This window comes from Mobula birostris, chromosome 2, assembly GCF_030028105.1.
Source record: "Mobula birostris isolate sMobBir1 chromosome 2, sMobBir1.hap1, whole genome shotgun sequence".
NCBI lineage: Eukaryota > Metazoa > Chordata > Chondrichthyes > Myliobatiformes > Myliobatidae > Mobula > Mobula birostris.
Window position 1 is genome coordinate 118,327,741 of NC_092371.1, and position 16,111 is coordinate 118,343,851.

At 45.0% G+C, this 16,111-nt stretch overlaps 1 protein-coding gene across 1 annotated transcript in view; it reads left to right on the forward strand.

Annotated features, from left to right (window-relative positions):
• The window catches only part of tpcn3 (two pore segment channel 3), a 55,164-nt gene that overhangs the window by 33,527 nt on the left and 5,526 nt on the right, over positions 1-16,111 (forward strand). Inside the window, exons 10-13 of the mRNA XM_072277624.1 lie at positions 2,249-2,393; positions 5,997-6,182; positions 6,260-6,324; positions 11,135-11,222. Of these exons, the coding sequence (XP_072133725.1) occupies positions 2,249-2,393; positions 5,997-6,182; positions 6,260-6,324; positions 11,135-11,222 (484 nt within the window). The remainder of the gene's footprint in view (positions 1-2,248; positions 2,394-5,996; positions 6,183-6,259; positions 6,325-11,134; positions 11,223-16,111) is intronic.

Consider the following 16,111-nt stretch of genomic DNA (forward strand, 5'->3'; position numbering starts at 1 on the left):
CCATTGAAGACGGCAGAAGTTGCAGAGAACAATGTATTGGATGCAGATAAAGACGGGGAACTCTAACCCTTTTAAGGCAGTGGGAAGATGGGCTGAGGCTGGATGTCCGGATAAGTGCAAGAGATACAGTTGAGGGTAGTATCAACGGTGGAGGAAGGAGAACCCCATGCTTTGAAGAAGAAGGACATCTCTGATGGTCTGGAAAGGAAAGACTCATCTAGGGAACAGATGTGGCAGAGCTGAAGGGGCTGAGAAAAGGGAATGGCATTTTTACAGGAGACAGGGTGGGAAAAGGTTATCATCAAGGTAGCCATGGGAATCATTAAGTTAATAAAAGATGTTCATAAACAGTTTGTCTCCAGAGATGGAGACAGAGAGATCGAGAAAGGAGAGACAGGTGTCAGAAGTGGACCAAGTGAACTTAAGGGCAGGGTGGAAGTTGGAGTCAAAGTTGATGAAATTGATGAGCTCAGCATGGGTGCAGGAAGTAGCTCCAATGCAGTTAACAATACAGCACAGAAAGAGTTGGGGAGCATTACCAGAGAAAGTGGTAATGTTCACAATGAAAGTGAAAGTGGTAATGCAAAGTGAGGGTAAATCAGAATCTATATCTTTGTTAAGTTAGAAGATTAGGTCATATATTTTTGAAAGAGCAATTTCTCTCATGGAATATTTTCCTTCCTTGTGAAAATACAAGGAAACTTTCCCACCAGCATTTCTGCCCTTCATTCTTTCAGTCTCCCAGATTCGTTTGCTGCCGACCTGGACTTGTGTTGAATTAAAACAAAGTTAAGTGTTTTGCTTTGATGATCGTATTCACCTAGTTTTCCACCACAATAACACAGGTGCAAAATTCCTTGCACGTGTGTGGTGAATAAGGAGTCAACCACTTCCATTTAGCATCTTATTTTAGCAAACTCAATTGAACAAGCTTTGATCTCTTTTGGTTTCTGACTGAGAGGTGATTAGTGAGGAAGAGCATCTCTGTTACTGTAGAGCTCTTTGGCAAAGTAACTACAAAGTGCCTGATCCATATCCATTCCAGACCCAGCTACCTATCAACACCTCCATCCAGTGTAGATTATTTGGACTATTTGGAACTGACTCGGATCATTTGGTTCAGCTGATGTACTTTTAATGGGCAGCTCTGTCCATTTTATAGTCCCAGCAGACACGCCACATAAACCAGAAATGTATGTGCATGTATGTGCATCTATCAAAGTTGAGTTAGTTGAATAATAAATGCAAGAAAATGTTCTTTTTACTTCTCATGAGCCTAATGAATTTCTCAGAAAACATTGATGTAGCTACTTCTTGCAATTCTTTTGCCTTTCATTTTGGATCCTTTTGGTAATTTTGAGGGCAATTCCCTTGGGGACCAATAAATTGGTCTCTGTGGAATGTAAGAAAGTTTTTTTTCAGTGAAGTGGTAAAGTCTGACCTCATGAACTTCTCCCTCTGTTTTTGGCCTTCAGCAAACATTTCAGTCCTGGCATGTGCAGCAGGCGAGCCATGTTTGATTCCCAATGAGACAACAGAAGCAAATTATATTTAAACTACTTGACCATTTTTGATAAGAATACCCTCTTTCTCTTCCATCCTCTCAGCTCCAACAAGCTACTTCCCACAAGGTCACACATCCCTTTTTATTTAGCCTCCTACCCATGCCCACTCCTCCACTACAAAAGAAAACCCTTCGAAAATTCTGGTTCAGCAGAGTGCAGCTCACCTTTGCAAATTATATTATGCTTTAGGGAGGTTGCGTTTGGGATTTGGCATGCCATGGATTTAGTGCTTAGAAGCCTATGTTTCACTGCTTTTGTCTGCATTACTCTGCTTATTTAAAATGCAACTCTTGATACTGTTTAAATCCATCTGTACAAAGCCACTTGCCCAACCCTGGGTATTGGGAAGTGTTGGGAAAGCGTGTCGAACGTGAAACACATCTGTAAATGTTAGTTACTGGTCATGATCAGTACTGAATGTCAGTTGTTAAAAGACATTTGGATGGGTTCATAAATACAAAATGTTTAGAGCAGGGGTGTCCAACCTTTTTTATGCCATGGATCAATACCATTAAGCAAGGTGGCTGTGGACATCCGGTTAGGAACCCCTGGTTTAGAGAGATGTGGACCAAATGCAGACAAATGGGACCCAGCTCAGGAAGACACCTTGGTCAACAAGTTGGGCCAAAACAGCTTGTTTTCTGTGCTGCACAGCTCCGATTCTATGTTTTCTTTTTAATCAGGAAAAGAGTCTTTCATCCGCCTGGCAGACCTTCTAAACATACAGATTATTCAGAAGAAGGAGAGGGTCCATCCGTTGGAGAAAAGCATACCGACCCTGTATAACTCCAGAGTGAGCCAGCTCATCTGCAGGATGGTCAAGCACCAGTATGTTCCAGTGACTGATGATCAAAATCAGCATTCTCATGTGTAATTTTAATACTTAGAGTTTGTTGTAGAACTGGCTGACAGGTGATTTATGATAGACAAGTTCCATTTGAGCATTAGTCAGAGTTAATTATTTCTTGTATTGATTACCCACCAGTACAAAAACTAATGCTCCCATCAGCTTTAACTGTGGGAGATGTTACGTTCCAGATGTCAATAGAGTTATATTAAATACCTTTAACCACCCTCTCTTTCATAGCAGCTAGTAGAACACAAACAAGATTGACTGTTTCCTTCATGCTGCTTATTTAGAGAACTGTGCAAAAGTTTTAGGCATGTATATATATATCCAGGACTTTTGCACAGTACTGCAGTAATTTTCTGAATTACACTCTACTGTTCAAATTGCATGACACATGTGAGTGATGATAAGCCTGAATCTGATATGGGTCTCTATTGTGGACTGAAAGTGGGAAGGGGGCAGGGGGTGGGGAATTATGGTTGAATAAAAAGAAAAGGGAAGGGGAAGGAGTGGGAAGCACCAGAGAGACATTCCCCGATGATCAATAAACCAGTTGTTTGAATTAAACTGACCTTGCCTGGTGTCTCAGAGCTAGGTGTTTCTGCACCCACGCACCCCCACCCGGCTCCTGACACTCCTTCTTGGCCACCTGTCCCACACCCCTCACGCAGCGCTCCACCCTCACCATTCCCAACGTCCTTTATTCCTGTCAGATGTACAAACACACTCTCCTCTCCTCTCCTCTCAATGCAAAAGTTTTATACACTCTAGCTCTATAATATGTGTGTTTGCCTGAGACTTGAGCAGTACTGTATATTGAAGGATCTGACTAATGTTTGTTTCACCTGCAAGTGTCATTTTAAGTGTCTGAGGCTCAAACCCAGCAGAATGCTTTTCATTTGTAGCGTCAGGATTGTTTATGTTCATCAGACTGGTGAAAAAGTGTTCAGATGATGCAAAATTTGGTGGAGTTGTGTTTAGTGAGGGAGGTTGTCAAAGGATATAGCAGGATAACGATCAGTTGAAAATCTTGGCGAAGAAATGGGAAATGGAATTTAATCCCGACAGGTGAGATGATGGGTTTTAGGAGGTATATTTAGGAGCACTGACGTACAGAGGAATCTTAGAGTACAAGTCTATAGCTCCTTGAAAATGATAACGCAGGTGAATAGGGTGGGAAAGATGAACGCGTTCGTCAGTCAGGGCTTTGGTCATTTTGCAGCCAGACCAGTTAGCGTATTGTGTAGAGTTCTGGTCTCTGCTGTAGGAAGAATGTGGAGGCTTTGGAGAGGGTGCAAAAGAGGTTCACCAGGAGGATGCCTGGATCGGTGAGTATCCACTACGTACAGGTTGGACAAACTTGGTCTGTTTTCTCTGGAACATCAGCAGCTGAGGGGACACCTGATACAAGTTTTTAAAATTACATGACGATGGAGAGGGTAGACATTCAGGAATCTTTCCCCTGGGGTAGAAATGTTGAATACTAGGGGACATTTGAGGTGAGAGGGGAAATCTTAAAGGGGGATATGTAAGGTAAATTTTTATTATTTTATGCACTATAAGTGATAGGTGCTTGGATTGCACAGTCGGGGGAGATGGTGGAAATGATATTTAACAGGCACTAGGCGGACACAATGAAAGGCGGAGTTATAGAGATTATGTGATTAGTTACCAATTAGTTAGACTGTCACAAACAAGAGAAAATCTGCAGTTGCTGGAAATCAAAGTAATGCACACAAAATGCTGGAGGAACTCAGCAGGCCAGGCAGCATCTATGGAAGGAGCATTGTTCCTGCCATCCATAAATCTGCCTGTCCAGGTAAACCCACTGCTTCTGCCCCACTGAACTTACCAATATCGGTTTTTCAACTTCCAGTAATTCCTCTCCCCACCCCCCTCACCATTCCCCATTTCCATTTCCCTCTCCCTCTCTCACCTTGTCTCCTTACCTGCCTATCATGTCCATCTGGTGCTCCTCCCACTTCCCTTTCTTCCATGGCTTTCTGTCCTCTCCTATCAGATCCCCCCTTCTCCAGCCCTTTATCTCTTTCATCATTCGACTTATCAACTCTTGACTTCATCCCTCCCCCTCTCCTGGTTTCATCTATCACCTACCACCTTGCACTTCTTCGTCCCCTCCCCCTCCTTCTTACTCTGACTTCTCATCTCTTCTTCTCCAGTCCTGGTGAAGGGTCTCGGGCCCAAACATAGCCTGTGTACTCTTTTCTGTAGATGCTGCCTGGCCTGCTGAGTTCCTCCAGCATTTTGTGTGTATTAGTTAGATTGTCATTACGATTGGTGCGGACATTCATAATGGGCTGAAGAACCTGCCCCTATGCTATACTCTTCAAATTTCTCAGTCCAAATGAACAAAGTATCATAAAAGTGAGATGTTTTGAACGTAGTTTAATTTTTACTGAGATGTCCTGGTTTCTGCAAAACGCCAGGGTAGCACAGTGTCACTGCTAGAAGAGGCGTTACTTCACAGTACCAGAGACCCAGGTTTGGTGCTGTTGGTGTGAAGTTTACAAACTCTCCCTGTCACAATGTGGGCTCCTTCCAAGGTTTTACTCCCATTTCCCAATGACATGTAGATTGGTAAGTTAGTTGGGCACTGTAAATTGTGCCAACACTTAGGTGAATGGTAGAATCAGGTGCCAGCGGTTGAGAATGTGGAGAGAAGAATAAAGGCGATTGCTGTTGACAGTTGAGATGGACTTGGTGGGCTGAAGGGCCTGTTTTTGTGCTCTCTGTCTATGACAGCAAATTCCCATCTGTGGTAGCAATACCAATTTGTCTTCCCGTGCATACTTGTGCTTTTCCTGTCTTTTGTAGCTTGAGAGAGCTGTGTGTAGGTGGTATTCACTGCTGGATTGGACGGTGAAGATTGACACTGATGTTCAAACTGAAGTTATAAGTATGGATGTGGTGATACAGGAACAGAGTGTAATCCTAAATTGGGGCAGGTCTGTAGTGGCCTGGTTGTGTGCAGTGGCTTGCTTCTGTTGCTGCATCTGTACAAAGCAGCCACAGTGAATAATTCATAGTTTGGCTCCCCACTGGCCAACTTAGTACTGTATGTTTAGTCTTCATTCATTATCTTATTTCCTTTCTAGTTTCTGTTTTGTGATCCGTCTCCTCCAGCTTTCTGCTCCCTTCAGTAGATTTAGATGTAATCCGCAGTATTGATCATTTAAGTTAATTAGTGTGCACTGGTCTTGACTTTTTTTAGTTCAGTAGCTCCATTCACTATCAGAGAGTGTATACAATATACAACCTGAAATTCTTGTTCTTCGCAGACATTGATGGAACAGAAGAGTGCCCCAAAGAATGACAGTAAAAATGTTAGAACCCCAACACCCCCCCCGCTCTCCCACGCACAAGCAGCAGCAAAGCATTGACCCTCCCCTACCCCACTTACTTCAGCAAAAAACATCAGCACCCTTCACCCACCAAGCAAGCAGTAGCAAAGCCCCCAAGAAAGACCATGATCTGCAATACAACAAAAACTATTTGTTTACAATTAGGCAGAGAAGTAAGATTCTTACAATGTGTTACAATTTTTGTTTTCTCTCTCACAGAGGGTTTCGTTACACATACGATGTTATCATTGTTATAAATGCTATTTTTATCGGTGGAGATGAGACCAATCCTTTAATATCTAAGGCAGAATGGGCGTTCTTGACCCTCTACGTAATTGAAATACTGCTGAAACTCTACGCACACGAACCCAGGGCCTTTTTTGCTAAATTTCAATTTTGGAATTGGTAATTTTACTTCATTTTTAAACTATTATTTATTCTGGATGTGAAACAATGAATTAAGTTTCTGATTAATATTTCAGGTTTGATACCATAATTATCGTTGCTGCTCTGCTGGGCACCATAGTCAATACTACACTAAAATCATGTAGGTACTTGAATTTATATAAGTCTGTATATTCTAAAATCTTCAAATTAATGCAGAAATGGTTACATTTAATACAAATGAGCACTTTATGATTTTTTTATGGATTCCTACACCATAAGGAGACCATGCTCCAGATTTTAGCTTCTGCAATCTCTTGTGCCTCCATTTGGTTATGGTGCCTGTGTTCCCCTCATTGCACTGTTTTGTTTTCCCCATTAGTGTGAGGGAAAACCTCCCTTTTGATGTAGGATCCGGCTGTAAAGGATGTTTCAACGGTCAGCACATTGCTTGGAATGATAGTGGCACTCTATAACCTTGATGCTCAAGTCCATCACAGCCATTCCTCAGCAGTGAAATGACATGCTCCTCACACTTCAGGTGTCACCTGCTTAAGTGTTGGGACATTATAGGAAGTCTGCACTCAATTGGTCCATGAGGCGTCAGCAACCACACCAGCCCACCCTCTCCCTATCCTGACTCTCCTCCTCTGTCACCTGATCCACACTCTCACCATTCCCAGTAACCTTTGGTCTCACCAGATTTACAAACTCGCTCTCCGCTCCACCAGTACTGTACATGTCTTTCTAAATTTCACCTGTGGAGAGAGAAATTAAATTAATGTTGGCCAACAATGACCTTTCACAAGAACTAGGAAAGTTCAGTGCCAGACATGCACAGAAGAGAGGAAACAAAGGGACTATCAATAGTGGAGATCATGAAACTGAATGGCAAAGTGGACAGTACTGGCTAAAAGAAGTTATTTGTGACACTGATCTGTCTGGCAATGTACTAGACGATGAGTGGGAGGAGAGAGAAATAAAGATAACGTGTGTGAGAGAGGGAAAAACAGTACAGTTGACAAAGAGGGGTTAGAAATACTCAGCAGGCTAAACAGCATCTGTGGAGAGAGATAAGCACAGTTAATGTGTCAATTACCTTTCTTCAGAAATGGTTCGTTTAAACACAAACTGAAAAATCTGTTTATGTGAAGTTCTTGAATTAAATGTTCTGACCCAAGGGCTGTAATATTTCAAATCTGAAGACAAGTTGATGTACCTCAAGCTTGGATTTGGGGGGTGGTGGTGGCGTCAGCAAAAGTAAGATGCAAAAGACAGAGGTCAGAGTTGGTGGGAGCTCGCAGACACCCTTTCAGACAGAAAAGAGGTATTAATCACTTACCTGGGTTTGCCTTCTTGTAGAGAGGAGATCACATTGTGATCACCAAATGCAGAAATCTTAATTGATGGGGGTATTTTCTTGTGGTAGGAATTTATACCAACTTTTATCCCATGTTTGAATGTTGTCGTTGTTTTGCAGGGATGTACTGCTGAAAAATTCTCAGAGAAGATTATTAATTAGCCAGTTTTTCATGTTTTAGCCTAGAACTGTCATATGAAGTGATACATAGAGTGTGGAAGGAACTCAGTGGGCCTGGCAGCATCGATATAGGGAAGTGAACAGTTTTGGGTTGAGAGGCTCAAGCGAGTCAGATAGGAGGAAGATATCCAGTATATATTTTAAAAAAGGGAGAAAGGTGCAGGTGCAGGGAGGGTCTGAAGAAAACTCTGGATCCAGGAGAGTAAAGCTCGAGGATAGATCGGGGAGTGGAGTGGAAATAGTGAAGTAGTGCCAGGAGCTGGGAGGTGATGGACAGAAGTGCCAAAGAGAGGGTTGGGGGAGCAGTGAGAGAGGGTCTACCAGACATCCTGTTACAGAGAGGAAGCAGACTTCTTTACAATGGGCCCTCCCAATGCTCCCCTGCTGTGTGGTGACTTTGTCACATCCCAGCTTCTGGCACTATGCCCACCTTCTCATTTGCCCATCATCCCTCCCCACCCAAATTCACCTATCTCCTGCTAGCTCTTGAAGGAAAGAAAAAAAATTAGCTTTATTTGTCGCATGTACATTGAAAGGTGCAGTGAAGTGTGTCACCTGCATCAAATCAGATCAGCGAGGATTGGGCTGGCCATCTCACAAGTGTCACCATGCTTCCTGGGCCAACATAACACACGTACAACTCACAAATCCCTAACCATACACCTTTGCAATGTGGGAGGGAACTGGAGTACCCCATGGTCTCGGGGAGAATGTACAAAATCCTTTCGGACGGTGATGAGAATTGATGCTGGCACCATAATGTGTTGTGCTAACCACTGCGCCAACGTACCATCCCTCTGCTAACTACACCCCTTTTCCCTTCATCTCTTTGTACTGGCCATCAAGTTCCTCCAGCATCTTGTGTGTTGCTCCCAATTCTGCAGTCTCTCTGTGCCTCCATACGAGCTGAGCCACGTGCTGCTCACCCCAGCTCTGCCATCGCACAGGATCTGACCTGGCTGTAACCTCAGTCCCCCTTTGCAACATGGAACTTGATTTTAGGCTTTGCTTCTGTGACGGATTCCTGTCACAGTATGTGGACAGGCCGACCAGGGGGAATGCCATACTAGATCTAGTACTAGGTAATGAACCGGGACAGGTCACAGATCTCTCAGTGGGTGAGCATCTGGGGGACAGTGACCACCGTTCCCTGGCCTTTAGCATTATCATGGAAAAGGATAGAATCAGAGAGGACAGGAAAATTTTTAATTGGAGAAAGGCAAATTATGAGGCTATAAGGCTAGAACTTGCGGGTATGAATTGGGATGATGTTTTTGCAGGGAAATGTACTATGGAGATGTGGTCGATGTTTAGAGATCTCTTGCAGGATGTTAGGGATAAATTTGTCCTGGTGAGGAAGATAAAGAATGGTTGGGTGAAGGAACCATGGGTGACAAGTGAGGTGGAAAATCTAGTCAGGTGGAAGAAGGCAGCATACATGAGGTTTAGGAAGCAAGGATCAGATGGGTCTATTGAGGAATATAGGGAAGCAAGAAAGCTTAAGAAGGGGCTGAGAAGAGCAAGAAGGGGGCATGAGAAGGCCTTGGCGAGTAGGGTAAAGGAAAACCCCAAGGCATTCTTCAATTATGTGAAGAAGAAAAGGATGACAGGAGTGAAGGTAGGACCGATTAGAGATAAAGGTGAGAAGATGTGCCTGGAGGCTGTGGAAGTGAGCGAGGTCCTCAATGAATACTTCTCTTCGGTATTCACCAATGAGAGAGAACTTGATGATGGTGAGGACAATATGAGTGAGGTTGATGTTCTGGAGCATGTTGATATTAAGGGAGAGGAGGTGTTGGAGTTGTTAAAATACATTAGGACAGATAAGTCCCCGGGGCCTGACGGAATATTCCCCAGGCTGCTCCACAAGGCGAGAGAAGAGATTGCTGAGCCTCTGGCTAGGATTTTTATGTCCTCGTTGTCCATGGGAATGGTACCGGAGGATTGGAGGGAGGCGAATGTTGTCCCCTTGTTCAAAAAAGGTAGTAGGGATAATCCGGGTAATTATAGACCAGTGAGCCTTACGTCTGTGGTGGGAAAGCTGTTGGAAAAGATTCTTAGAGATAGGATCTCTGGGCATTTAGAGAATCATGGTCAGATCAGGGACAGTCAGCATGGCTTTGTGAAGGGCAGATCGTGCCTAACAAGCCTGATAGAGTTCTTTGAGGAGGTGACCCAGCATATAGATGAGGGTAGTGCAGTGGATGTGATCTATATGGATTTTAGTAAGGCATTTGACAAGGTTCCACATGGTAGGCTTATTCAGAAAGTTAGAAGGCATGGGATCCAGGGAAGTTTGGCCAGGTGGATTCAGAATTGGCTTGCCTGCAGAAGGCAGAGGGTGGTGGTGGAGGGAGTACATTCAGATTGGAGGATTGTGACTAGTGGTGTCCCACAAGGATCTGTTCTGGGACCTCTACTTTTCGTGATTTTTATTAACTACCTGGATGTGGGGGTAGAAGGGTGGGTTGGCAAGTTTGCAGACGACACAAAGGTTGGTGGTGGTGTAGATAGTGTAGAGGATTGTCAAAGATTGCAGAGAGACATTGATAGGATGCAGAAGTGGGCTGAGAAATGACAGATAGAGTTCAACCCGGAGAAGTGTGAGGTGGTACACTTTGGAAGGACAAACTCCAAGGCAGAGTACAAAATAAATGGCAGGATACTTGGTAGTGTGGAGGAGCAGAGGGATCTGGGGGGTACATGTCCACGGATCCCTGAAAGTTGCCTCACAGGTGGATAGGGTAGTTAAGAAAGCTTATGGGGTGTTAGCTTTCATATGTCGAGGGATAGAGTTTAAGAGTCACGATGTAATGATGCAGCTCTATAAAACTCTGGTTAGGCCACACTTGGAGTACTGTGTCCAGTTCTGGTCACCTCATTATGGGAAGGGTGTGGAAGCATTGGAAAGAGTACAGAGGAGATTTACCAGGATGCTGCCTGGTTTAGAAAGTATGCATTATGATCAGAGATTAAGGGAGCTAGGGCTTTACTCTTTGGAGAGAAGGAGGATGAGAGGAGACATGATAGAGGTGTACAAGATAATAAGAGGAATAGATAGAGTGGACAGCCAGCACCTCTTCCCCAGGGCACCACTACTCAATTCAAGAGGACATGGCTTTAAGGTAAGGGGTGGGAAGTTCAAGGAGGATATTAGAGGAAGGTTTTTTACTCAGAGAGTGGTTCGTACGTGGAATGCACTGCCTGAGTCAGTGGTGGAGGCAGATACACTAGTGAAGTTTAAGAGACTACTAGACAGGTATATGGAGGAATTTAAGGTGGGGGCTTATATGGAAGGCAGGGTTTGAGGGTTGGAACAACATTGTGGGCCAAAGGGCCCGTACTGTGCTGTACTATTCTATGTTCTATGTTCAATTGCGTGATTAAGAAGACAATTCAACTCATGATGTTATTTGATTTTTTGCCAACGCAGCTGGCGGGTACAGTAGTCAACAGATCTTGGATATTGTTTTCATCCTGCGCGTACTTCGATTAATCCGGATCGTCGACAGCTTCCAGAGGTAAAAATTAAAGGCTGGAGTTTGTAAGTGACTACCCTGCATTTAAAATGCAACAAATGGATGTGAAGCCTGTTGCCATAGAGAAGCACAGCACAGCCCAGCTAGTCCATGCCAAAACTATTTAAACTGCCAACTCCCATTGACCAGCGTTGGGACCATAGCTCTCCATATCCTTACCATCCATGTACCTATCCAAATTTCTCCTAAACGTTGAAATCGAGTTCACGTGCTCCACTTGTGCTGGTAGCTCATTCCACACTCTCATGATCCTGAGTGAAATTTCCCTCTCATGTTCCCCTTAAACTTCTCACCTTTCACCCTTAACCCGTGACCTCTGGTTGTTGTCTCACCCAATTTCAGTGGATAAAGCCTGCTTGCATCTACCCTATCTATAGCCCTCAATTTTGTATTCCTCTGTTAAATCTCCCCTGAATCTTCTACATTCTAAAGAGAAACGTCTGCCTTTTGAGAGACTTCCACATCTATTATCCCAATACAGTATATTGAGAATAGGAGTCCTCTGACCTTGCTTTACCATTCAATATGATTACAGATAATTCTCTATTGCTGCTTACTCCCTGTCGTCCTTGATATCTTGGGGTCTAGCAATGTTAGCTTCCTCATTTAATACAGTCCAGATGAAGGGTCTTGACCCAAATCCAGAATGTCCACTTATTTATTGACTTATTTCGCGATATATTGTGGAGTAGGCCCTTTCAGCCCTTTGAGCCATGCTGGCCCAGCAACCCTCCAACAAACCCAATCGGTCCTATCCTAATCACAGGACAATTTGCAAAGCCCAATTAATGTGCCCAGTATGCGTTTGGACTGTGGGAGGAAACCCAGGGCAAACCCATGTGTTTCATGGGGAGGAGTACAGACTCCTTAGAGACGGCACCGGAATTGAACTCTGAACTCCATGACACCCCAGGCTGTAATAGCATTGCGCTAACTGCTACACTACTGCATTTCCCTGCACAGATGCTGCCTGGCCCTCTGAGTTCCTCCAGTAGTTGTTCACTCCAGGTTCCAGCATCTGCAGTCTCTCTGTGTCTCCAAATGTAGTCAGGACTCGCTTTCCTCTGTCTTCTGTGTTAAATTCCACAGGATCACCACTCTGAACAAAGTAATTTCTCCTCATCTCATAGTCCTGGTTGCACAACACTGCTTTATGCTGATCATCAAGTACTATCAACACAGGGAATCCAACCCTTTTTATGCCATGGACCAATTCCATTAAGCTAGGGATCCATAGATCCCAGTCTGGAAACCCTTGGTCTACACTAATCCCATTTACCAGCACTTGGTACATTCCCTACTATGCCTTGGCAGCTCAAGTAATCAAATGTTCAGTCTTGTCCTCCACTACCCATTCAGGTTTGGTAAGTTCTAAGTGACTTATCCCATATTCTGGATGTGACTTCTTCATTCTGGAAACCTAGCCAGTGGGAATATCCTGGAATGCAGCCTGTCGATCCCTACACTTCAGTGAGATCCCCTCCTATTCCTCAAAACTTGAGTGAATCGAACAACTTGAGCTGTTCAACTCAATCTCTCCTCTTAAATAATCCTGCCATTCTTGGGACCAGCCTAGTGAATCTTCACTGCACTCCCTTGGGTAAGGAGACTCCTAGGAGATTTCTGTCTAACCTCCTAAATATTGTCATAGTCATACTTTATTGATCCCAGGGGAAATTGGTTTTCATTACAGTTGCACCATAAATAATAAATAGTAATAGAACCATAAATAGTTAAATAGTAATATGTAAATTATGCCAGTAAATTATGAAATAAATCCAGGACCAGCCTATCGGCACAGGGTGTCTGACCCTCCAAGGGAGGAGTTGTAAAGTTTGATGGCCACAGGCAGGAATGACTTCCTATGACGCTCTGTGCTGCATCTTGGAGGAATGAGTCTCTGGCTGAATGTACTCCTGTGCCCACCCAGTACATTATGTAGTGGATGGGAGACATTGACCAAGATGGCATGCAACTTGGACAGCATCCTCTTTTCAGACACCACCGTCAGAGAGTCCGGTTCCATCCCCACAACATCACTGGCCTTTCGAATAAGTTTGTTGATTCTGTTGGTGTCTGCCACCCTCAGCCTGCTGCCCCAGCATACAACAGCAAACATGATAGCACTGGCCACCACAGGCTCATAGAACATCCTCAGCATCGTCCGGCAGATGTTAAAGGACCTCAGTCTCCTCAGGAAATAGAGATGGCTCTGACCCTTCTTGTAGACAGCCTCAGTGTTCTTTGACCAGTCCAGTTTATTGTCAATACTTATCCCCAGGTATTTGTAATCCTCCACCATGTCCACACTGACCCCCTGGATGAAAACAGGGGTCACCGGTACCTTAGCTCTCCTCAGATCTACCACCAGCTCCTTAGTCTTTTTCACATTAAGCTGCAGATAATTCTGCTCACACCATGTGACAAAGTTTCCTATAGTAGCCCTGTACTCGACCTCATCTCCCTCGCTGATACATCCAACTATGGCAGAGTCATCAGAAAACTTCTGAAGATGACAAGACTCTGTGCAGTAGTTGAAGTCCGAGGTGTAAATGATGAAGAGAAAGGGAGACAAGACAATCCCCTGTGGAGCCCCAGTGCTGCTGATCACTCTGTTGGACACACAGTGTTGCAAGCACACGTACTGTGGTCTGCCAGTCAGGTAATCAAGAATCCATGTTACCAGGGAAGCATCCACCTGCATCGCTGTCGGCTTCTCCCCCAGCAGAGCAGGGCGGATGGTGTTGAACACACTGGAGAAGTCAAAAAACATGACCCTCACAGTGCTCGCTGGCTTGTCCAGGTGGGCGTAGACACGGTTCAGCAGGTAGACAATGGCATCCTCAACTCCTAGTCGGGGCTGGTAGGTGAACTGGAGGGGATCTAAGTGTGGCTTGACCATAGGCCGGAGCAGCTCCAGAACAAGTCTTTCCAGGGTCTTCATGATGTGGGAGGTCAATGCCACTGGTCTGTAGTCATTGAGGCCACTGGCGCACAGCGTCTTCGGTACAGGGACGAGGCAGGATGTTTTCCACAGTACAGGAACCCTCCGGAGCCTCAGGCTCAGGTTGAATACATGGCGAAATACTCCACATAGCTGAGGGGCACAGACTTTGAGCACCCTGGTACTGACACCATCTGGTCCTGCAGCCTTGCTTGGGTTGAGACGTTTCAGCTGTCTTCTCACCTGTTCAGCTGTGAAGCTCACCATGGTGGATTTGTGTGGGGGAGGGGTATAGTCATGAGAGCAGGGTGGGGGACTGTGAGGAGGGGTAGGAGGGGAGAGTGGAACATGTATTGATTGGGGGCTGACAACAGATGGCTCATGTGGGGGATGGGCAGGGGTCACAATGTCAAATCTGTTAAAGAACAAGTTAAGTTCGTTGGCCCTGTCCACACTGCCCTCAGCTCCTCTGTTGCTAGTTTGCTGGAACCCAGTGATGGTCCTCATCCCCCTCCAGACCTCTCTCATGTTGTTCTGCTGGAGTTTCCACTCAAGCTTCCTCCTGTACCTGTCTTTAGCCTCCCTGATCCTGGCTTTCAGGTCCCTCTGTATTGCCCTCAGCTCCTCCCTATTTCCATCTCTAAATGCCCTCTTTTTAGCGTTCAGGATGTCCTTAATGTCCTTTGTTACCATGGCTTGTTAACAAAGGACAGTTCTTGTCAGAACATTGCAGTCCACACAGAAGTTGATATAATCAGTGATGCACTCTGTGAGCCCATCAATATCCTCTCCATGTGGCTCACAGAGTGCCTGCCAGTCTGTCACCTCAAAACAACCCTGGAGCGCCTCATAAGCCTCCGCCGACCATTTCGTCACTGTCCTCGAGGTTGCAGGTTTACTCTTCACCAGAGGCACGTAGCAGGGTTTTAGATGCACCAGGTTGTGATCTGACCTTCCCAGTGGGGGGAGGGGAGAGGAGCTGTATGCATCCTTAACGTTAGCGTACATCAAATCCAGAGCCCTCTCCCCTCTGGTTGTACAGCTCACATACTGCGTGAAGTTGGGCAATGTTCTAGCCATGGTAACCTGGCTGAAGTCACCCGAGATGGTAATGAGGGCAGTCGGGTGCTGGGTGGGTTGGCAGAGGGAGGGATGTACACAACAACCACGATTGCATGCAAGATTTCCCTTGGCAGATAGTATGGCCGGAGTCCAACAGCAAAAAGTTCAATCCGGGCTACAGACCCGTTCCTTGATCATAATATGCCCAGGATTGCACCAGCTGTTATTTACCAGAACTGCTCCTTTGCGCTTACTGCTGTCAGTGCAATTCCGGTCAGCTCGAACGGTCTGGAAGCCCTCTATAGAAACGCTTTGATCTTGTATGTCCTCGTGCAGCCACGTCTCAGTGAAGCACATGACACTGCTCTCCCGAAATGTTCTCTGACTCCTGACAAGCGCCATCAGTTCGTCCATTTTATTCCCCAGCGATCTCACATTTCCCATGATGAGAGGGGGCAGGGTATAGTATCCTGTTTAACATCTGAAGTTAAAAAGTGTGTACCTTACTTTGAAAGCTCAGTCTTCCAAATTGTCTCTTGGGTATGGAAATTTGCTTGCTGTATCTCTGTTTTTAGCTTACTCCTCTCAAGCTAGGAATTACACTCAGTGGCTACTTTATCAGATACCTCCTGTGCGTAATAAAGTGGCCACTGTGTGTATGTTTATGGTCTTCTGCTTCTGTAGCCTACCCACTTCACGGTTTTGACATGTACATTCGGAGATGTCTTCTGGACAACTTTGTTGTAAATGCAAGTTCATTTGAGTTACTGCCACCTTCCTGTCTGTTCAAGGCTTTTCTCTACAACAAGATCTTTTGCCTTCGATGTTTCAGTCTTGCTACTTACGTGGTTGTCATGTCTTTACA